Source organism: Oncorhynchus kisutch, linkage group LG3 (assembly GCF_002021735.2).
Source record: "Oncorhynchus kisutch isolate 150728-3 linkage group LG3, Okis_V2, whole genome shotgun sequence".
NCBI classification, from domain to species: Eukaryota; Metazoa; Chordata; class Actinopteri; order Salmoniformes; family Salmonidae; genus Oncorhynchus; species Oncorhynchus kisutch.
The window spans coordinates 48289779-48314771 of record NC_034176.2 but is presented as its reverse complement, the minus strand read 5'-3'; the positions used below and the strand labels follow the sequence as shown (position 1 = coordinate 48314771).

The 24993-nt window shown below is 42.8% G+C and overlaps 1 protein-coding gene across 1 annotated transcript in view; it reads right to left on the bottom strand.

Annotated features, from left to right (window-relative positions):
* Positions 1-24993, bottom strand: part of c5 (complement component 5) — a 62516-nt gene that overhangs the window by 9246 nt on the left and 28277 nt on the right. Inside the window, exons 15-28 of the mRNA XM_020472324.2 lie at positions 24670-24799; positions 24409-24474; positions 24083-24286; positions 19748-19832; positions 19371-19456; positions 18712-18860; positions 18159-18395; positions 17688-17748; positions 16579-16668; positions 15985-16197; positions 15642-15720; positions 15003-15255; positions 14736-14907; positions 14400-14605 (exon numbers count right to left, since the gene is read on the bottom strand). Of these exons, the coding sequence (XP_020327913.1) occupies positions 14400-14605; positions 14736-14907; positions 15003-15255; positions 15642-15720; positions 15985-16197; positions 16579-16668; positions 17688-17748; positions 18159-18395; positions 18712-18860; positions 19371-19456; positions 19748-19832; positions 24083-24286; positions 24409-24474; positions 24670-24799 (2031 nt within the window). The remainder of the gene's footprint in view (positions 1-14399; positions 14606-14735; positions 14908-15002; positions 15256-15641; positions 15721-15984; positions 16198-16578; positions 16669-17687; positions 17749-18158; positions 18396-18711; positions 18861-19370; positions 19457-19747; positions 19833-24082; positions 24287-24408; positions 24475-24669; positions 24800-24993) is intronic.

The following is a 24993-nucleotide window of genomic DNA, read 5'->3' as shown; positions in this document are numbered from 1 at the left end:
CCAGGGTCCTTAGCTTAGTGATGAGCTTTGAGGGCACTATGGTGTTGAACACTGAGCTGTAGTCAATGAATAGCATTCTCACATAGGTGTTTCTTTTGTCCAGGTGGGAAAGGGCAGTGTGGAGTGCAATCGAGATTGCATCATCTGTGGATCTGTTGGGGCTTATGCAAATTGGAGTGAATCTTGGGTTTCTGGGATAATGTTGTTGATCTGAGCCATGACCAGCCTTTCAAAGCACTTCAGGGCTACAGACGTGAGTGCTACGGGTCGGTAGTCATTTAGGCAGGTTACCTTAGTGTTCTTGGGCACAGGCACTATGGTTGTCTGCTTAAAACATGTTGGTATTACAGACTCGGACAGGGAGAGGTTGACCTGTTTAAAGGTCTAACTCACATCGGCTGCGGAGAGCGTGTTCACACAGTTATCTGGGACAGCTGATGCTCTCATGCATGTTTCAGTGTTACTTGCCTCAAAGCGAGCATAGAAGTTATTTAGCTCGTCTGGTAGGCACGTGTCACTGGGCAGCTCTCGGCTGTGCTTCCCTTTACAGTCTGTAATAGTTTGCAAGCCCTGTCACATCTGACGATCATCGGAGCCAGTGTAGTATGATTCGATCTAAGTCCTGTATTGACGCGTCGCCTGTTTGATGGTTCGTCGGAGGGCATAGCAGGATTTCTTATAAGCTTTGGGGTTAAAGTCCAGCTCCTTGAAAGCAGCTCTATGGTAGCCTAGTGGTTAGAGCGTTGGGCCAGTAACCGAAAGGTTGCTGAATCAAATCCTTGAGCTGACATGGTAAAACTATGTTGTTCTGCCCCTGAGCAAGGCAGTTGATCCACTGTTCCCAGGGCACTGTGGATGTCAATTAAGGCAGCCCCCACACCTCTCTGATCCAGAGGGGTTGGGTTGAATGCGGCAAGACACATTTCAGTTGTGTGACTGACTAGGTATCCACCCTTTAGCTCAATGTGGATGTTGCCTGTTATCCATGGCTTCTGGTTGGGGTATGTACGTACAGTCACTGTGGGTACAACGTCATCGATGCACTTATTGATGAAGCCAGTGACTGATGTGGTGTACTCCTCAATGCCATCGGAAGAACCCCGGAACATATTCCAGTCTGTGCTAACAAAACAGTCCTGTAGTTTAGTTTATCCGTAATCAAACTATGTATATGTTTAATCATATACTTCCAACTTGTGCTAAATTAAAATATTATACTGAGTGAAATCAACCAGACTCAGGCGCTAAACTTCAACATGTCTTTACTCAATCACTGTCTGTGTAACAAGTCCCACATTCCTTTACTGATGTGGTGACGTCATATATCAGTACGTCACATCAATACATGACATCCCTCCTTTACTTGGATATGAACTTCAACGTCAACCTGACATACACAACAACACTAGTTCTTTACCTATATAGAAACCTTTGTTTTTACCAATAAACAACTGAAATATGTTCAGTGTCTTATTATTTCTGTTCTCCTAATGGACTTTCCTTTTTAAGCTTACTTCTAAGCAAAACAAAACAGTATTATTATTATTCTTTCTTAATGTAACAAAACATTCTGCACCTTTTTCACAACATAACAAATATTCAAAGTCTTCGTATTAGTCCTTTGTACTTGTCATTTTTCAGTTTATTCTGGTTTTCTTTACCCCTTGCAGTACAGGATAATTAGTTTATGACAAAGTCTGTTAACTTCTGTGGCAGTTTAATTTGTCTGTGAGACTTGACTGGCTTGGGTGTCCGTGGTCTTTGGGGTGATCCCTCACAAATAGTCTGGTTGGACTCTATGTAATGTCTCAGAGTAGGACTCTGTTCCACAGTCTCTTTCAGTTGTGTGGTGTCCTTTGGTTGTGGATCTGGCTCCTCAATTGTATACCTCTTTACGAATGTTGTATTCCTTGAAAACCTGGTCCTGGTTGGAGATTGAACAACCACATTGTTTCCCTCTTCATTGATCACAGTGTGTGATATCTTTTGAAGGTTGTTGTGAACTTGTGTGTTTTGTCCTGTTTTAGGAGAACCTGGTCTCCGATGTCCACGTCAGAGTGTTTGGCTCTGCGACGGTTGTCTGCATAGATCTTGGATTTCCCTTTCTGCTGAGCATCATATTCCTGTGTCTCCAGGTCACTGTGGTGTAGCTATATCCGGAAGCTTCCACCTCATTTTCCTTTAGAAAATGAGCTCAGCTGGGCTCCTGCCCATGGTATAGTGATCAATGGACCTGTAGACTGTGACATACTTGCATAGCTCCTGCTTCCAGTCCAGCCCCTCAGCTTGTGCAATGCGAATCCGTTTCATGAAGGAGGCATTTTTCCACTCCACTTCACCATTTACCTGTGCCCATTTTGGCATTGTTTTTTCATGCTGTATCCTATTTTCCTGGCAGAAGTCCTGGAACTGGGATAACATGTACTGTGGGCCAAAATCAGATCAGATTGTTAATGGTAGACCATGATGACTGAAAATAGTCTCCAGACTATCAATCACCTTTTCTTCAACTACAAGTATTGAGTGTCCTGTTGGTAGTGAACCCAATAGGTCAGTGGTGACGTCCTGCCTCTGGCAGCTCCTGGCAGACTGACGGCTCTCTGGCAGCTCCTGGCTGACTGACGGCTCTGGCAGCTCCTGGCTGACTGGCGGCTCTGGCAGCTCCTGGCTGACTGGCGGCTCTGGCAGCTCCTGGCTGACTGATGGCTCTGGCAGCTCCTGGCTGACTGACAGCTCAGGACACACTGGCGGCTCTGGCAGCTCAGGACAGACTGGCGGCTCTGGCAGCTCAGGACAGACTGACGGCTCTGGCAGCTCAGGACAGATGGGAGACTCTGGCAGCACCGGAGAGGAGGAAGGCTCTGACAGCACTGGACAGGCGGGAGCACCTGTAGGGAGAAGACGGAGAGACAGCCTGGTGCGGGGGGCTGCCACCGAAGGGCTGGTACGTGGAGGTGGCACTGGACAGACCGGACCGTGAAGGCACACTGGAGCTCTTGAGCACCGAGCCTGCCCAACCTTACCTGATTGAATGCTCCCCGTAGCCAGGCCAGTGCGGCGAGGTGGAATAGCCCGCACTGGGCTGTGCTGGCGAACCGGGGACACCATGCGTAAGGCTGGTGCCATGTACACCGGCCCGAGGAGACGAACTGGAGACCAGATGCGTAGAGCGGGCTTCATGGCACCTGGCTCGATGCCCACTCTAGCCCCGGCTGATACGAGGAGCTGGAATGTACCGCACCGGGCTATGCACACGCACTGGAGACACCATGCGCTCTACCGTATAACACGGTGCCTGCCCGGTCCCTCTCTCTCTCCGGTAAGCACGGGAAGTTGGCGCAGGTCTCCTACCTGCCTTCGCCACACTCCATGTGTGCCCCCTCCAATACATTTTTGGGGCTGCCTCTCGGGCTTCCAGCCGCGCCGCCGTGCATACCACCGCCTCTCGGCTTTCGCTGCCTTCAGCTCAGCCTTGGGACGGCGATATTCTCCAGCCTGTGCCCCTGGTCCCTTGCCGTCCAGAATCTCCTCCCAAGTCTAGGAGTCCTGCGATCGCTGCTTCTGCTGCTCGCTGCCCGTTACCACGCTGCTTGGTCCTTTTGTGGTGGGTGTTTCTGTAACGATCGTATTTGGGAGAAAGAGACGAGGACCAAAGCGCAGCTTGGTAAGTGTTCATAATTTTAATTAAAGGAAGCACTGAACACTGAATCAATACAAAAATAACAAAATTAACGAACAAAACAAAACAGTCCACAAAGACAGAACAAAAGAACTAAGGTCAGAACGTGACACTCGGAAACTCTGTTTTTACATGTGGCACGAAGTATGCATTTAACGCAGCCACAGCCCTGACTTAGTCTGTTGGTTCTCCAGTGTCTGCGAGTGTGAAGAAAATGTCCTGCACAGCTGTCCCAGCACGATCTAGAAGCAAAGCTCTCCTCCATTGTTTTGTAACAGCATCAACTTCACTGGATAGTATTAATCCTTTACCATCCGCGAACAGCTCAAACGTCATCAACCACCTGGTCCAGCATGGACCTAGCGTAGCAGGCTCACTGTAGCAGTCAAACTTTGGCACATTGTGTTCCATCTTGATTACGCTAACTCACTTTTCAGATTTAACTATAGTTTTCAAACGCTGTCATCTTCGCCATTGTTTAATCCTATACTTACAACTTGTGCTATGTTAATAAGATTTTATACTGAATTAAATCAACCAAACTCAGAGGTAAACTTCAACATGTCTTTACTCCATCATTGTCCGTGTAACAAGCCCCACATTCCTCTACTGATGCGGTGACGTCATATATCAGTATGTCACATCAATACACGACAGTATAGGCTTTCGCAATGCTGTATCTCTCAATTTCTACGGAACCCAGAGAAGAGAACAGGTTCTCCAACCCTGTTCCTGGAGAGTTACCTTCATGTAGGTTTTCGCTCCAAGTCCAGTTGTAAATAACCTGATTCATTTTATCAACCAGCTAGATTTGTCAGCCAAGCACGAGTTTATCCAAGTAACCTTATACACATGACTTTGAAATATCTTCATGCCTAGAGTAAAACCTCCAGGCTTCCGTCATAGGAGTCAATTCAATTAGGAAAAAATTTGAATTACGGGGGGAGTTTGGAAAAACGAATCCTGTGTGAATCGTCCTCTGGAATAGTGCACATTCTTGGATAATAATTACATAACTAATGTCTCTAGTAATACCTGTCCAATAGGGCTATAACACGGCAAAGAATAAGCTTATCAGCGTAGAGTGATATTTCTGCGCACAGCAGAAATATCACTGAAACGTTCTAGTTCCTACACATCACCTTCAAACAAAATAGGCCTTTTATAAGCTAAATTGATCCGGAAATGGGCAGCATCATGCTCATGTCAGTTCTCTAGAACAGGGTTTCCCAAACTCGGGCCTGGGTCCCCCAATGGATGCACATTTAGTTTTTTTCCCTAGCACTACACAGCTGATTCAAATAACCATCAAGCTTGCTAGGTCCTAGCTTGCTATTATGAAAATCATAGTCAACAATGCCAACAGTGGTGTACTGCCATGTTTATAGGTGAGAGAACAAAAAAATATATATACATATTTTCTCAATTAAAGTAATTTCCGACAGAATATCCAACACACTATTAAAGTTTATTGTGAAATAGACACAAATTATTATTATTTTTTTTTTTTTGTATTACATGATTTTCTTTCTTCATAACGCATTTGTGTACATTACACAAATTCCAATTTGATGTGGCTAACATTAGCTAGGCTAGCAAGGAGGCTAACTAGGCTAGGGGTTAAGGTTAGGTAACATGCTGGCTAAAAAGTAATAAGTAGTTGAAAAGTTGCTAATTAGCTCAAATGCTAAAGTTATCCGTGATAAGATTCAAACACGCAACCTTTGGGTTGTTTGACATTTGTGTTATATGCCAACCCATCCTCCCCGAACAGCCTCCCTCCTATCGTTTCTGTCTTAAGTAACCTACTGTCTTTATCTATGATTGAAAGGCACTGTACACAAAATCGTGTACTGGACATGAACAAAATCAACTTTTTCGTGTGCCTGTCACAAATTTCCAATAAGTAATTTGTATCTTTTTCACAATAATCTGTGATACTGGGTTGTGAATATCATTATAGAATAGGCCTATGCATAAAATGTATCTTCCAATTGCAACGTCTCCCTACACCCACACATATTGTCTCAATATACCATCAAACATCAAGTTAGGAATACCTCATTTCAAAATAAGCCATCATCACTGTCAATCGTGAATGATAATTCACGTTTTACCTGTGAAATGTCCAAACTGCATGCCTGCCAATCAAATGATCTCAATCAGCTTCATGGGAATATGCATTTAGATAGGGAATATGCATTTAGACATATGATAGGCCTAATATGCTACAGTATATGCTATTATATTCCGTTTTGTTAGGCTATGTAAAATACTAATTATTCATTAGGTTACGTGATCATACGAGACATTGATTTAGCTTTGATCTAACTTCAGGCCTACTAAACGAACATCATTGTAAGAAGTGATACTCTTCTATTTGAAATAATAATCATAATAAGTGGGACTACTATGTTTAGACAACAGATCTTGATGAGGGTTATTTTAAGCGATTGGAGCGCCCTTTGAATCATGGTGCTGAAAGGACAGAACCATAACGAAGTGGTCACATATCGTTCTGGGTTCCACTGCGCAAGAGTGGTTCCACTGTGCAAGAGGGGGTCCGTGGAGTTTTATGGACATCAAGGCAGACACGCAGTGAATTTGGATGCTAGGTATCGTTGGTGTGATGATAAGGTTCATGCGGTGGATCAGTTTGTCAGTATACTCAATAGAGGTGGTGCGTTTCTGTCAGCTAAGCACTCGGACAGTAGGCGAGTTCAAGTGTGTCGTACATGAGCCCCAAGTCCATAACAAACTGTTTTGAGTAGAGCTGTTTTAGCAACCCCTGATAGAGTTTAACTGCACCTGCTTCCTGACTCCCTGCGTCAACGTTACAAGGTGGCTGTTCTTGTTAAGTCGGATTTGACCCGCTCAAAGTGGTCAAGCCCCCAATCGACGGGCCTCTGCACACTCACCTACAGTAATTCAACATTTGTGCCGCTGCCAGAGAGAGAAGACAGGGGAAAAAACAATTTACAGTGCCTTCAGAAGGTATTCACACACCTTGACTAATTAACACAAATGTTGTTGTGTTACAGCCTGAATTTAAAATGGATAACATTTAGATTGTATTGTACCTGGCCTGCACAAAATACCCCAATATGTCAAAGTGAAATTATGTTTTTTTAAATTATTGCACTACCATCGGATCTATTGGCCAATGTGCAATCACTGGAAAGCAAACTTGATGATCTACGGTCGAGACTATCTTTACCAACGGGACATTAAAAACAAATATCTTATGTTTCACCGAGACACAGATAATATAGTGCTTGCTGGGTTTTCCGTGCATTGGCAGGACAGAGCAGCTACGTCTGGTAAGACGAGGGGCAGGGGTGTGTTTCTATTTGTCAATAACTGCTGGTGCGCAATGTCTAATATTAAAGAATTCTCGAGGTATTGCTCTCCTGAGGTAGAGTTGATAAGCTGTAGACCAAACTATCAACCTAGAGAGTTCTCATTTATATTATTCATAGCCGTCTATTTACCATTACAAACCAATGCTAGCACTAAGACCGCACTCAATGAGCTGCATAAGGCCATAAGCAAACAAGAAAATGCTCATCCAGGCGCTCCATTGCCCGGGGACGTCAATGCAGGCAAACTTAAATCCTTTTTACCTAATTTCTACCAGCATGTCACATGTGCAGCCAGAGGGAAAAAACTCTAGACCACCTTTACTCCACACACAGAGATGCATACAAAGCTTTCCTTCGCCCTCCATTTGGCAAATCTGATCATAATTCTATCCTCCTGATTCCTGATTACAAACAAAAACTAAAGCAGGTAGTACCAGTGACTCACTCAATGCGGAAGTGGTCAGATGACGTGGATGCAACGCTACAGGACTGTTTTGCCAGCACAGACTGGAATATGTTCCGTGATTCATCCAATGGCATTGAGAAGTATACCACCTCAGTCACCGGCTTCATCAATAAGTGCATCGACAACGTCGTCCCCACAGTGACTGTACGTACATATCCCAACCAGAAGCCATGGATTACAGGCAACATCCACACCGATCTAAAGGCTAGAGCTGGTGCTTTCCAGGAGCGGGACACTAATCCGGACGTTTATAAGAAATCCCACTATGACCTCAGACGAACCATCAAACAGTCAACACGTCAATACAGGACTATGATTGAATCCTACTAATCCTACTCTGACGCTCATCGGATGTGGCAGGGCTTGAAAAATATTACGGACAACAAAGGTAAACCCAGCCGCAAGCTGCCCAGTGATGCGAGCCTACCAGACGAGCTTAATGCCTTTTATGTTTGTTTTCGAGGCAAGCAACACTGAAGCATGAATAAGAGCACCAGCTGTTCTGGATGACTGTGTGATCACGCTCTCCGTAGCTGATGTGAGCAAGACCTTTACACAGGTCAACATTCACAAGGCCCGACGGATTACCAAGGAGTGTACTCAGAGCATACGCGGACCAACTGGCAAGTGTCTTCACTGACATTTTCATCCTCTCCCTGAGCCTGTAATACCTTCATGTTTCAAGCAGACCACCATAGTCCCTGTGCCCAAGAATGTGAAGGTAACCTGCCTAAATGACTACCACCCGTAGCACTCACGTCTGTAGCCATGAACAGCTTTGAAAGTATAGTCATGGCTCACATCAACACCATCATTCTGGAAACCCTAGACCCACTCTAATTCGCATACCGCCCCAACAGATCCATAGATGACGCAATCTCAATCACACTCCACACTGCCCTTTCCCACCTGGATAAAAGGAACACCTATTAGAGAATGATATTCATTGACTACATCTTAGCGTTCAACACCATAGTGCCCACAAATCTCATCACTAAGCTAAGGACCCTGGGACTAAACATCTCCCTCTGCAACTGGATCCTGGACTTCCTGACGGGCTGCCTCCAAGTTGTAAGGGTAGGCAACAACCCATCTGCCACGCTGGTCCTTAGTCCCCTCCTGTACTCCCTTGTTCACCCATGACTGGGTGAACACCAACTTAATGATGGTGTTGGAGCCAGGCATGACTCCAACACCATCATTAAGTTTTCTGACGACACAACAGTAGGCCTGATCATCGACAATGATGAGACAGCCTATAGGGAGGAGGTCAGAGACCTGGCAGTGTGGTGCCAGGACAACAACCTCTCCCTCAATGTGAGCAAGACAAGGGAGATGATTGTGGACTACAGGAAAAGGAGGGCGAAACAGGCCCCCATTTACATTGACAGGGTTGGAGTGGAGCGGGTCGAGACTTTCAAGGTCCACATCACCAACAAACTATCATGGTCCAAATACACCAAGACACCCCCTCAGGAGACTGAAAGGATTTGGCATGGTTCCCCAGATTCTCAAAAAGTTATACAGTTGTACTATCGAGAGAATCCTGACCGGTTGCATCACTGCCTGGTATGGCAACTGCTCGGCATCTGACCGAGGCTGACTATGAAGATAGGTTCCATTTAGGTTCTGAATGAAAGTAAGTATTTTTTGGATGTTGAAATCAGTTTTTTTTCTACCCCCTTTTTCTCCCCAATTTTGTAATTGGTAGTCAGTCTTGTCCCATCGCTGTTATTCCCGTACGGACTCGGGAGAGGGGAAGGTCGAGAGCATCATCCTCCAAAACACGACCCTGCTTCTTGACACACTGTTCGCTTAACCCGGAAGCCAGCCGCACCAATGTGAAACACCGTACAACTGGCGAAGTCAGAGTGCATGCGCCGGCCCGCCACAAGGAGTCACTAAAGCAAGATGGGACAAGGTCATCCCCAGTCGAACAAACTCTCCCCTAACCTGGATGATAATGGGCCAATTGTGCACCACCTCATGGGTCTCCCGGTAACTAATAGACGTCTATGTTTGGGCCAAATCAAGGCTAGTCCAGACCGGACAAAATCTGATTGGTTAAGATTTGGTCCGGACCAGACCAAAAAACAACATCCGTGGATGTAGAGGGACTGCACCAAAAAAAACGTCCAAAAGGCATCAGTGTTGGTCCTTGCTTACTGAGGTGTAGCCTACAGCAGGGATGGGCAACTCTAGTCCTCAGGGTCTGGAGAGGTCTCATACTTTTTCCCCATCCCTAGTCAATACAGCTGATGAAAGTAATTGCATTCTAAACTGAAGATCATGATTGGTTAATTATTGGTGTCAGATGTGTTAATTTGGGCTGGGTCACAAGTGTGACACCGATCAGGCCCCAGAGGACTGGAGTTGCCCATCCCTGGCCTACAGTGTCGCCTGAAATGACATTTTAGGAATGCCCATCTATGTGGTAGACCTACCATTTGTAAAACACCAAACAAAAGACGTCTGGTCAAGACAGGACTAAAGAAAGACATCCAAAAGACGTCGGCGTTCGTCCGTGCTTACTGGGGTGTAGCCTACCATGTCTGCCCGAAATGGAATTTTATAAATGCCCATCCATGTGGTAGGCCCACCGTTTGTAAAACAGGTTGTTGCATTGGCTTTATTAGTCCTGATTCCTGTGACTAATCAATTTGACTATTTAAGCTCTGATATCAGCTACCCAACTTTATCAGGCGGAGTTATCCTAGGCCGATTTGCAATGTGTTTACACTGCGGGAAATACAGAAGTTTTTCATTTTCGCTATGATCAGCTCGTGAAAAATTGAAGGATATAAACTTGAAACCACTGATCATGACAATTTAGAGAAAGGGATGAAACTCCTGGACAGCACCTGATTAACATTCAATATTGTCCATTTTACTTTGACCTGTCCTGTTTTTAAGATATGTTGTTTGTTAACATGTCAGTGCATTTTTTTTGATTGGGCCAGATTAGGCTATTTGATCGAAAAAACGTTTCCATTTCATTGCATGTTCATACATTTTATTTCCAGCCTGTAGGCTACTGTCATGCCTTGGTCTTAGTATTTTGTGTTTTCTTTCATTATTTGGTCAGGCCAGGGTGTGACATGGGTTATGGTGGTGTGTTTTTGTCTTAGGGGTTTTGTGGGGTGTCTAAGTAGTCTAGGGCTGCCTGAGGCGGTTCTCAATCAGAGTCAGGTGATTATCGTTGTCTCTGATTGGGAACCATATTTAGGCAGCCATATTCTGTGAGTATTTTCGTGGGTGATTGTTCCTGTCTTTGTGTTTGCACCAGATAGGGCTGTTTCGGTTTTCATTATTTCATTTCGTTAGTTTTTATAGTTTCTGCATGTATAGGTTTTCCTTCATTAAAATATATCATGAATCATCATCACGCTGCATTTTGGTCCGATCCTTGTTCTACCTCTTCGTCAGAGGAGGAGATAGAAGAGAGCCGTTACAGCTACAGAAAAGGCTGCATACTCTTTATACCATCTGCTACATGATTTATGTTAGATCATTTCTTTGACAGAATGTTGGTGGAGCGCCGCAGCGATACGTCTTCTCGTCAATCTGCCACCATACACGGCCGCCTAATCCACAGGAGAAGCTCAGCCATTAACACCATAGTACCCTGCAAGCTCATTATTAAGCTCGGGGCCCTGGGTCTGAACCCCGCCCTGTGTGACTTGGTCCTGGACTTCCTGACGTGCCGCCCCCCAGGTGGTGAAGGCAGGAAACAACACCTACACTATGATGATCCTCAACACAGGGGCCCCACAAGGTTGCATGCTCAGCCCCCTCCTGTACTCGAGGCCACGCACGCCTCCAACTCAATCATCAAGTTTGCAGACGACACAACAGTGGTAGGCCTGGAGGTGATGGCTCTGATGGAGTGGTGCCAGGAAAATAACCTGTCCTTCAATGTCAACAAAACAATGGAGTTGATCGTGGACTTCAGGAGAAGGCAGAGGGAGCACGGCCCCATCCACATCAACGTGGAGAAGGTGAAAAGCTTAAACACCTTCTCAATGTCAACAGTGAAGAGGCGACTCCGGGATGCTGGCCTTCTAGGTAAAGTTCCTCTGTCCAGTGTCTGTGTTCTTTTGTCCATCTTTTTATTTTTATTTGGCAGTCTGAGATATGGCTTTTTCTTTGCAACTCATTCTAGAAAGCCAGCATCCCGGAGTCGCCTCTTCACTATTGAAGTTGAGACCAGTGTTTTGCAGGTACTATTTAATGAAGCTGCCAGTTGAGGACTTGTGAGGCGTCTGCTTCACAAACTAGACACTCTAATGTACTTGTCCTCTTGCTCAGTTGTGCACTGGGGCTTCCCACTCCTCTTCCTATTCTGGTTAGGGCCAGTTTGCATTGTTCTGTGAAGGGAGTAGTACACAGCATTGTACGGGATCGTCAGTTTCTTGGCAATTTCTCGCATGGAATAGCCTTCATTTCTCAGAACAAAAATAGACTTATGGGGCCCTCTGGGTGGCGCAGTGGTCTAAGGCACTGCATCACAGTGCTAGCTGTGCCACCAGAGGCACTGGGTTCAAGCCCAGGTTCGATATCCTTACCTCATCGCGCACTAGTGGTGGGCCGGGTCGCTAGGTGTACGGTGTTTCCTCCAACACATTGGTGTGGTTGGCTTCCGGGTTGGGTGTGCATTGTGTCAAGAAGCAGTGTGGCTAGGTTGGGTTGTGTTTCGGAGGTTGAGAAACCTTCACCTCTCCTGAGTCCGTACGGGAGTTGCAGCGATTAGACAAGACTGTAACTACTACCAATTGGGGAGAAAAAAGGGATAAAAAAAATATTTAAAAAATAATAGACTGATGAGTTTCAGAAGAAAGTTCTTTGTTTCTAGCCATTTTGAGCCTGTAATCGAACCCGCAAATGCTGATGCTCCAGATACTCAACTGGTCTAAAGACGGCCAGCTTCTTTAATCAGAACAACAGTTTTCAGCTGTGCTAACATAATTGCAAAAGTATTTTCTTCAATTAGCCTTTTAAAATTATAAACTTGGATTAGCTAACACAAAGTGCCATTAGAACACAGGAGTGATGGTTGCTGATAATGGGCCTCTGTACGCCTATGTAGATATTCCATAAAAATTCTGCCGTTTCCAGCTACAATAGTCATTTACAACATTAACAATGTCTACACTCTATTTCTGATCAAGTTGATGTTATTTTTTCTTTCAAAAACAAGGACATTTCTAAGTGACTCCAAACTTTTGAACGGTAATGTATGTGACCAATCAAATTGGATTTGATTTGATTTCACTAATGAGCAGGCCGGCCCTGCTTGTAATTGCTAAGGACTGGAGAGTTATTCAGGATAAAAAGTCAAAAGAATGGAGCAATGCGCAGAGGAAAGCCTGGTTCAGTCTGCTTTCCACCAGACAATGAGAGATTAATTCACGTTTCAGCAGGACAATAACCCTAAAACACAAGGCCAAATCTACACTGGAGTTGCTTACCAAGAAGACGGTGAATGTTCCTGCGTGGCCGAGTTACAATTTTGACTTAAAATCTGCTTGAAAATCTATGGCAAGACTTGAAAATTGGACAGAGCTTGAAGAATTTTGAAAAGAATAAGGTGCAACTACTGTACAATTCAAGTGTGCAAAGCTCTTAAGAGACTTACATAGGGAAATAATGCACAATCTAGAATGCCCTTTAAGCCAATCAGGACAACTATTCAACAATGCCAACATTGATGAATACTCATTTTTGATTGGCTAGAGAGTGCATTATTTTCCTATAATGTACAGTATAATTCAATGGCTATGAAGTTTATTCTTACATGTTCTATGTCGATTTTCATAATAGGAAGACTGATGGTTTGGCTCGCTAAGCTAGCAAGTCTGTTTGCTTGGTTACCAAGGCAACTACTGTTGCTGTCTAGTAAACTTGCTAGCTACTTCAGTGGATGTTAAACACATTTCTATCAGCAAATGAAAACATTTCTAGCAGCAAATAATAGCCTTAGTATAAGCAGGATAATCAACTTGAGGCTCTAAGCGTTCCCTGCGGTGGAAGGTAAGTGGCACACACCTTCCACTTCATACATTATTTTCCATATAATTCATTGATTATCCATGAAATATTATATACAGTGAGCTCCGAAAGTATTGGGACAGTGACACCTTTTTTTGTTTTGGCTCTGTACTCCAGCACTTTGGATTTGACTAAAGTAGGGACTAATTAACTTATATGTTTTTTAAAGTAGTCAAAAGTTTAGTATTTGGTCCCATATTCCTAGCACTCAATGATTACATCAAGCTTCTGACTCTACAAACTTGTGATGATGAGTGAGAAGTTACAGATGCACAAATGGTATACACCCAAGACATGCTAACCTCTCACCATTACAGAAACAGGGGAGGTTAGCATTTGGGGGGGTATGATACATATGCCTCTAACTTTCTCCATCATTATTCACGATTCAGTCAGAATTATCTGTAATCATGGTACCATCCACATTCATGTTAGAAACATATTATATTCTTATTTACAATAAAAGTGACTCCCAAAATGACACAATACATTATTTACCATTCATTTCTATTGGGAACATAATAATCTGAAACACAAACAAAACAAACAGCAAATGCATCTAACAAGTTTGAAGACTCACAAGCTTGATGTAATCATTGCGTGCTAGGAATATGGGACAAACATACTTGTTATGTATATTGAGACCTGGGTTCAAATAGTAGGCCTATTTTGTTTTCTTTCAAATACTTTAACTGCGCTTGATTGAGCCGGTCTGGCGTACTGTAACCAATGGAATAGTGCAAACCCTACCCATTTTGCATTTCGTTCAGGCAGGCTCAATCCAATGCTGAAAGAATATGAAAGTAAATACTGTCTGATACCAGTGTTAGTATTGCTATGGAACCTGAGTTGAGTGAAAGCCCCCTCCATAGCGCTGGTCCTGGGTCAGCCAGTTGATGATGGGCAGGGCGTAGTTGTGTTTGGCTTTGATCAAGCCTGTGAGTAGGACGTAGGAGGTGGTCTCCACGGTCTGGGCCGATGCCTTGTCAGGCTTTAGCGGGTTCAGACGGGCATCTATCTCATGCCAGTAACGATATTCAACTGGGTTTCCTTCACAAGAAGACACAAGAGTACAGACATCACAAGATTATACTGATAATTTGGAGCTACAGTATGTTCTACATTGAATTCTAAATTGTATCCAAGTAACTTTCGCCTCAGATTCCACACCACTTCGTACCTTTTTCCCTGGCTTGCTTCTCAAGGCCATCATACAGGATCACGGATTGCATGCTGTCCCTGTCGTTCAGTGTGAGAGCATAGGCAGCCACAGCTTTCGCATACAGGCTTTTCACCCGGGGAGCATGATCAGAGATGTAGCCAGCAGCATGTTTCAGAGCCAAACTAATCTCCTGAGGATAATCACACAAGTCTAGGTTACCACATGGTACTGGAAATATTAGAGCCTATATTTGATAGCCTACTTCCACATTTGCTATAGCCTCACCAGCAAGCCACAATTTTCCACCGCCATGGCAGTCTTGATCCCAATCATGACGAAGGATGTAAAGAAGACTGATTGATCCACGGAATCTACACTTGCACCCTGTACTCCGGGACAGTAGGAGAATTGACGGAAGGAACCATCATCATTTTGAGCCTTGTTGATCAGCCAGAAGAGGGAGTTAAGCAACATTTCACTGTCTACTTTGACGTATTTGTCCACCTGTCCCAAAGTCTTCACCACAAGAGCTGTTAACCTACAGGAGAGTCGGTCACAACAACACAACAAGGTGAAGTGCATGAGACAGCGCCCTGAGTTTCTTCTAGCCTAGTTGCTGACCCATACTGTATGTACTGTATACATGCTGACTGGCAGCAAGAAGGACAACAGAAAGATGACAACATCATTGTTTGGCTACATTTACACAGGCAGCCCAATTCTTAAATGTTTCCCACTAATTGGACTTTGACCAATCACATTAGATATTTTTCAGAGCGGATCTGGTTAAAAGACCAATTAGTGAAATTACTATCCGAATTGGGCTGGCTGCCTGTGGCATGACAATGATAGGGAAGTTGGCTACAGCACACAGTATGGGACCAGGCTCTGTCTGTTCAACCCTATACCAAGCAGCAGACTCACCATGTACTAGCCTCCTTGTCTTTCCACATGCTGTAACTAAATTCACGAGGCCTCTTAAAAGATTGGATGCTTGTGATGCCTTAACGACACAGAACAACAACAAAAAACACAATTGAGCAACACCAATTCAAAGCTCATGAAACAAAAAGATTACAATTTTATTTAAACTTTGTTTTACCAAATGTTGAAGTTAGGAAACTTTTTTGCAAGGAGGACTGAGCAAACAAAGGAGCAAGGGATTCTAAACAACATGTTCCTGTAGAACAGGATAATAATGTAATGTTGTGTTCACATTTGTATTTTAGAGAAACAATAAGTGTAAAAAAAAGAGTGAATCTCCCACCCTCTCTGATCTTCCTCTTAAGCTCCAGGGGACTGTTGTGTTCCTCTAGGCCCATGATGTCCCAACGGCCCGTGGTCTCCAGGTAGTGGTAGACAAAGTAGATGGGGAGGACTCTCATGATCTCGCCCTCAGCGGAGCCACTGGGTAGGTTGACAAGCTGGCGCAGGCCATCAGGGTTGTTCAAGATAGCCAGCACCTCTCCCAAAATCTCACCTAAAAGATGTGGTGAGGAGGATAGAGGCTCATTTAAATGCAAGATGGAGAGGGAGGAAAAGGAAGGAGTGATAACAATTAGACACAATAACAAAGATTACGATAATGAGGTAAGGTTAGGCTATGAGATTACGATTTCTACAATTATTTTAGGCTAAAAAAAGAGCAACTGGGTGCAATTCACAAATCATACGGCACAACTTATTGATATGAACTTAAAGACATGATCAATAACTTGATATTGTAGAGTTTCAGAAATTATACACATTTGTATAATTTCTGCTGTTGAAGTTCTGCCACATTTGAGGAAACAAATGATATCACAGTGCAACCTCTATAGCATACCATATCATTACAATAGAATAGAATAAAATAAAATACCATTAATAGTAAGGAGACGTTCCACAGAGGTCTTAGGCACCAGTTGTGAAGGAATGGTATTACTGAGTTCTACCTTCCTGCTGGCGGTGCCTGATACACACAACACAGAACATACATCAACAGTTAGGAGAAATGATATAAACAATGGCCAACAAGTCGAATGTCTATGTGTGGAGCATGTGCATCCAATGGAATGCTTTGTTCATCAATTTGTTTTGTTTTTCCAAGAAAAGACAGCCCAGCATTACAGAATATTTATTGTTTAGAAGTGATGATCCATAGGAGGCTGGTGAGGGAGGACGGCTCATAATAATGGCTGGAATGGAGTGAATGGAATGGACTCAAACACATGGAAACCATGTGTGTGAAGTGTTCCATACCATTACATTTATTCCGTTCCAGCCAATACTATGAACCTGTCCTCCCCAATTAAGGTGCCACTAGCCACCTGTGATAGAGATAGAAATTAAGCAGGCATAACCATGACACAGAGGTTTGGAGAGTATACTAAGAAAGATATTATAGTTAATGTACTGTATATCTGCAGTAGCTTTAGGACACAACATCGGGAGTCTGTGTATTGGTTGAACTCCCTGAGTTGTGCATCTTTCTGGTGGGTGGCAATGGAAAATAACCCAACCACAACATAGCCGTTTAACCACCCCAAAAAAATCCTGTCTACAAAGGTATATGTATAATCTCTAGAAACTCTACTTACAGACTAAAGTGAATTGTGTCCAACTTTTGTCCGAACCACATCATATTCCTGCTGAGTTAAACAGTGGGCTGACATTACACCAGGCACTTTACGTGAAACTTCCTACCACAAAATCTACCATATGGAGGTTCGGACAAAAGTTGGATTCAGTTGTTGATTTGATAGCGAGGGATACATTTCACTTTACGTCTGGTAAGTAGAATTCCTACAGCTTATACATATGCCTTTGTTGGCTTCTGTTGACAGGAAAAGTATTTTTGGTGAAGCCGGATATATTGTGGTAGGGTTATTTTCCTACACCACACACCAGAACGATGCACAACTCAGGTCCAATACACAGACTGCCGATGTTGTGTCCCAGCACTAATGTGAAATAGCATTGAGCCCATACCATAAAGACCCTGTGGGTCCAGTTTTCCTCCGCTGAGTTCCTCAGTCCTGATGCCTTCAGGCTGATGAAAAGACAGATAATACACAGCTTTTAAAACATCATACTGTCATATACTGTACATAATATACTGAACGTTCTGTGTATGTAATCACAATATTCATTAGGTAGTTGCAAAGATGTTAAAGAGATATTTTACTGAAAAAACATATTATCGTTTTTTTTCTCGATTGCAATCAAATTTTTTTTGCATGTCATCAGTTTTCAAGATAGAGCACTTAGTAAAAATCTAAAAGTGTGATGATGATGCATTTTGTGTCAGTTCCATTTTGCATCATCATCCCCCCCTTTTGTTTTGTCATATCCTCAATAATACCAGAGGGTTCGCAACTGTATAATGGTGCGGATGACGCTCATTCTAGTACAGTTAAGTGCAGAAGTAGCAGCAGTTGAACTAGTCGCCTATAAGCTTACCACTACACGGATCGTCTTCACAATTTGGTCGTTGAACCTTGGCTTGTCAGTGCGTAAGGTGAATGTGAGAGTGTGACTCCCCACTTCCAAGGCCATGAGAGTGAAGGTGACAAGACCAACTGAGCCGCTTTCCAACAGAGTGGTCTTGTCACAGTTGGTAGTCTTTATGCCGTCATCTTTCGTTGGTTTTCCTTGGAACAGGCACACCCCTGCCCCAGCGGTCAGAGTTACACAATACTAGCCACGGATGATACAGACAGAAAGAAGAATGGAAGCAATAAGATGCAAGTAAATCAGTACTTAAAATGGGCAGGTATACATCGGTACTGAATACCAGTAACTTGATTTTTTACTGCTTGAGTACCGGCACATCCTATAGAATATTGTCTTCACAAAAAACAGTAATACTGGCCCTTATTTCATTCCACTTCAAGCACATCATAAATTCATCAAAATATGCATTATATGATAAATGTTTTCAATCCTAATGACATGAATCATTTTTTTTATTATTTTCAATGCATTTCAATAGAACCTCATTTACTGGCTTCACCTTAATATTGTATTCTGCCTGGTTATAGACGGAGCCTCGCAGCTCGATCTGCTCTCCACGCACCATGGAATAGGGCAGGGGCACATCTACACTCACTGCCTGAGTAACTGAGACCTTGATGGGGTCCGCCACACAGATCCCTGAGCTCCCTGGGAAGAATAAGAAAAACATTAACAACAAAACCGGGGTGACCAAGGGTTGATTCACTCTTCTGTTTTGAGCCAAGCTTTGCTGGCCTGGCTACACAACTAAAATGGCAGCGGGGAGCCATGTAGCTCATACAGGAGTGCTACAGGAATGATAAAGGCCTAGTGACCAATTTAAAAAATATATATATTGTGATTTATCAGGGAATGCTGAATGACCCACATCAACCCTACTTCCCTCGGCTATGACAACTACCATAGTTGCTGGAACTGTGCTGGAAAGGACAATGTGTAGAGAAAATACTAGAGCCTGCATGGTACGGTTCGGGTTGGCACAATGTGTGAAAGGGGTACAACTGACTGTGTAGAACAGTGGCTAAGGACTTCAGCAAAGATAGTTGCTATTATATGGATGAAAAAATAAGATTGCTTGGTGTGTTGAATGACTGTGGTAAATGTACCTAATTTCTCCTGTAGGTGGTGCTAGGCGTCAGTGTTTGTTCACCAACTTACCCTCCTTCTTGAACACGCCAACAGCTTTTATCTCCCAAGTGGTCAGAGAGTCTGGGAGATTTCTGTTCAAGGTAATCTGCCCTGACCTAGTTGATGACAACAGTAACACACTTTCTTGGCCTCAGGTCAACCAAGACACAAGGGCCACTGGGCTAGCACACTCCCCTTTTAGATACTGTTAGATAACGGTACATTCAATTAACATAGAGAATACAATTGTTAAATCTGTCTTTCAGTATTGTCTCATGTAACTTACTTTGCATTAATTGTCAACCTTTATGTTCCATATTTAATATCTCTTCCAGGTAAGAAGATATATTGCATTTATAGTTTGTTTATATTTTTTATGCTATGCCAAGAACCTTTGTTTTTCTCACCTGACTCGTTGTACTTCCCATAGCCAGCTCTCTGGGAAGTAGCTGCGTATCTGAGTGGGCATCAGGTCAAAGAGAATAGCCATCTCTGCATAGAAAAGGCAGGGATTGTCAGTTAAAACACAACTATGCTGACCCTCAACACGGGGACCCTCAGGCCTGCTAAGTCCCCTCCTGTACTCCTTGTTCACCTGCGACTGCATGACTCCAACACCATCATTACTTTTGCTGATGATACAATGGAGCTCCCTGCTATCCAGGACCATTGTGAACCAGAACAGGACCACAAAAAAATCCACAGGACCACAACAGGGACTACCCACTGGGCACACACTGGTTGATTCAATGTTGTTGCAACGTAATTTGTCAATGTATTGTGACATGGAATCACTCCGAATGTACTTTCACATACAGCTTGTACAAGAAAAGTTTGAGGAGTTACTGTTCAATGTTATTTATGTAGTCTACGCAAATTAGTATGGAAGCTGATCAATGTCAAAATGTGTTGACATGATAGCTCAGCTGAATTGTACACAGTTTGTTTCCAAAGTTAAGCAGAGTACATAGAGGTAGGCATCTGGATGGTGGACTTGTTCTCACTGATGTGCATTACCTCTCATACAGCAGTAGAAGTCAATGTCCAGGCAGAAATCGTTGGACTGTGGCTTCAGATTTTATTTCAAGGTTGATAGCTTGACATTGAAACAATGACATTGATTAAAGAATAACATTTTATTATCAACATTGAAACAAGGGAAAATCAAATGTGTGCCCCGTTTCAAGAAACTATGTGTATGTCGCACAGGAGAGGCATTTTCCAGGAGAGGCATTTGAATGTTTATTTTTATTTTTATCGAAATACATTTTTGGGCAGAAATGCCCTCTGGAACATATGAATTTACATATGCCTTAATTTGTATGCATCTGTAAATAATTGGTTTAGCCAGGGAAAAATACAGTAACCTTCCCACTAGCCATGATTGGCTGAGATAATGGATTGGCTGGACATGCCGAGAGACGAGTTTGGAGAATGCTTCTGTCTGTAACGTGAACTGCTAAGTGTGTGTGGATAATCCGGTCTACCTCAGCTTTTTTTTTTTAAGATGTCATGAACAACTGAAAAAGTTTTGCTACTGCTCTCAACATTGCTGCCCTGAAGTTAATAGCGCTATCGACAAAGCTCAGTGGGAAAATGTTGTGATGGACTACTTTCTGGAGGTTGATCGTGCCATGCTGACTCTTTCTGACTGAAAATGAATCAGACAATGAGGAAATCCCTGATTAGGTAAAAACATTATAATTGAACCAGACATTGTAGTCTACTGATGACAATGGTGTGGAAGAAACGGTATTGTTGTCACGGAAGAGTTGACCGAATTTTGAAATCAGTGGAATGCCCAGTGGAAGCAGAGAGATGATTGCCAAATACAGAGAGTCCAAAAAGAGAACATAGAAAGGAGGCTGTTGTATAAAACACCTGTCTATTGATTACATCTTCAAACTAAGTGAAACCTTGGCATCCATGACAGAGGGAGAAGCATTCATCCATGTATAGGGAGGGGTAAGTGCCTAGCTACATTTTCAGATATTATACATTTCAAATTTTGTCAGAAAGTTGTTTTCATTGCAAGTTAAAGCGTACTGTTAGCTAACTAGCTAATGTTAGCTGGCTGGCTTGCTAGCTAATGATCTGTGTAGGAGCTCTAGAAAGAAGCCAGAGTTCCCGAGTTGGAATTCCGAGTTGGGTGACAGTTCAAATCGATTTTTTTCCCAGTCAGAGTTTGTTTTTCACTGGATTATGGATAATTGTTCAGCTAGCTAGCTAAATTTCAAAACAAAATACTCCACTATGCAAGTAACCATTTAACTGTACCGTTTACACCTTCTGTATCCTGTGCATGTGACAAATAAACATAGATTTTATTTGATTTAGTGTGATTACCAGAGACGGTAATGTGAAGAACAACAAGACATGCACCAAAGTCAGATTAGGATATATCAAATCAAAGTTTATTTGTCACGTGCGCCGAATACTACAGGTGTAGACCTTACAGTGAAATGCTTACTTAGGCTCTAACCAATTGTGAAAAAATGGTATTAGGTGAACAATACATACGCCAAGAACTAGATCAAGTTTATTTTTAATACAACTTTTTGTTACTACTTTAACCACTTTTAGTCTTGAAATCGTTGGTTGTGAACAATGCTGAATGGGTGAAGAAAAGGAGGAGCTCTCCAGTAGGTCTATCAAAATATTCACAGGCCATTTTCTCAAAAGTGGGGTTAAAAGTTTATCAACTTTCAAAGCATAATTACTTTTTCATTGTTCCTCAACTGCAGTGTATGCTATACCATTTTCTAGCTCAGAGTCTCTACTTTGATCCAATGTAAAAAAAAAAAAAAAAATGTTGCTAAATAGGACCAAACACAGGTGGTGGGTCACATGCATTACCAGTCAAAGGTTTGGACACACCTACTCATTCAAGGGTTTTTCTTTATTTTTACTATTTTCCACATTGTAGAATAATGGTGAAGACGTCAAAACTATGAAATGACACATATGGAATCATGTAGTAACCAAATAAGTGTTAAACTAATATATATAAATATATTTAATATTTGAGATTATTCAAAGTAGCCACCCTTTGCCTTGATGACAGCTTTGCACACTCTTGGCATTCTCTCAACCAGCTTCATGAAGAATGCTTTTCTAACAGTCTTGAAGCAGTTCCCACATATCCTGAGCACTTGTAGGCTGCTTTTCCTTCACTCTGCGGTCCAACTCATCCCAAACCATCTCACTTGGGTTGAGGTTGGGTGATTGTGGAGGCCAGGTCATCTGATGCAGCACTCCATCACTCTGCTTGGTCAAATAGCCCTCACACAGCCTGGAGGTGTGTTTTTTGGTCATTGTCCTGTTGAAAAACAAATGATAGTCCACTAAGCGCAACCCATATGGGATGGCGTATCGCTGTAGAATGCTATGGTAGCCATGCTGGTTAAGTGTGCCTTGAATTCTAAATAAATCACTGACATTGTCACCAGCAAAGCACCCCCACACCATCACACCTCCTCCTCCAAGCTTCATGGTGAGAACCACACATGCAGAGATCATCCGTTCACCTACTCTGCGTCTCACAAAGACACGGCGGTTGGAACCAAAATCTCAAATTTGGACTCATCAGGACAAAGGACAGATTTCCACCGGTCTAATGTTCATTGCTCGTGTTTCTTGGCCCAAAACCGTTTCTTGGTGACCTTTAGTTGTGGTTTATTTGCAGCAATTCAACCATGAAGGCCTGATTCACACAGTCTCCTCTGAACAGTTGATGTGATCTGTCTGTAACTTGAACTCGGCGAAGCATTTATTTGGGCTGCAATCTGAGGTGAAGATAACTCGAATGAACTTATCCTCTGCAGCACCGGTAACTGTGGGTCTTCTCCTTTCCTGTGGCGGTCCTCACGTGAGCCATTTTCATCATAGCGCTTGATGGTTTTTGCGATTGCACTTGAAGAAACGTTCAAAGTTCTTGAAATTTTCCGCATTGACTGACCTTCATGTCTTAAAGTAATGATGGACTGGCGTTTCTCTTTACTTATTTGAGTTGTTCTTGCCATAATATGGCAATTCCACAAATGAACTTTTAACAAGGCACACCTGTTAATTGAAAGAATCTAAAATATACTTGGAAGAATCTAAAATCTAAAATATATTTTGATTTGTTTAACACTTTTTGGGTTATTACATGATTCCATATGTGTTATTTCATGGGTTTGATGTCTTCACTATTATTATACAATGTAGAAAAAGGTACAAATAAAGAAAAACCCTTGAATGAGTAGGTGTGTCCAAACTTTTGACTGATACTGTGTGTAGTTCTGATGATTATGTTGAAATTAGGTTGATGTAACAACCTGTTAGTCAGGTTAAGTCAATGTATTAAAGTTTAAGTTTGAACCTAATTTCTATATTTACAACACTGGTTGAAATGAGATGAAAACAGTTCTGGTTAATAACTTTTTTCAAATCCAATGTATTTTCTATGTTGATTCCACGTCACAATAAGTTCACAAATTACATTAAAACAACATTGAGTCAACCAGTGTGTGCCAAAAATCTATAATTTCTCATAAAGTGTGCACTTATGCCACCTTCACACATATTTAAAAGCATTTGCATCATATTTCTTATACCAATCCATGAAAGGAAGTAAACAAGTGCACACTTTGGGGGAAAGGATAGATTACTGGGATTCAAGGAATATCACATTAACAAGAAGACGTTTTGTGTCAACATAATCATTGGGGCTGTGATTGCCATCCAAAATATGCACTCACCAACACGTGCCAAGACATGATCACTACTGGTTTGGAGAAGCTGTAGGCTGTAATCACAGCACTCAGTGAACACCGCACGACACTTCTTCACATCACTGGGTAGTTTAACCTTAAGTCTATTGGCACGGTGAGCACAGGTATCCAGTGTTGGGATTTGATGCAATCCCTGCCAGCAGCAGAAAAAGTCCCTGCCATATTGTTTGGCTGTGGGACAGAGACACAGTTAGGGCCCTGATTTATCTAAACAAAGTACAGCTTTTTCATTGTAACATTTAGAATAAAAATAACATTTGTTGTGATGGGGAGTTAGCTCACTATTTACTTGCCTTTCTCTTTCTGTTGGTCATAAGTGAGGGCACGCTTTGGTCTCACAGAAGCAGTGCATGTGTCATCTGATGGAGAGAACATACATGGATAAAAGTGTGTGTAAGGAGGCTTATTCTCAATGACGCTTACATGTTCTCCAGTCCTCCGTGACTTTATCTGTGTCTGAAATGGCACCCTGTTCCCTTTATAGTGCACTACTTTAGACCAAAGGGAATAGGGTGCCATTTCGGATGCAGACTTTGACAGATACTGTACATTACCTTCAGATTGGGAAGCCTGAGCATTTGCATTGGTTATAAAAGTGAGTCCGGTGAGACGGAAGACATCAGCATTATCTTTGCCACCGCCTCCTCCACACCCTTGGTCACTTTGCTCAATGTGTCGGAGCACCTAAAGAAAGAAATAACAATGATTGTCACCTCACCTTCTACATGCTGGCTTTTTGCTTTCTATGAAATGTGCCCAGTTCAAGTCTTCAGTATTACATTTGGCGTAGTCGGCAGAATATTAATTTTATCAATAAATCCCCATTACTAAGGTTCCATTCACCAGAGAAAATGCCATTCATCCTCTCAGCACTAACC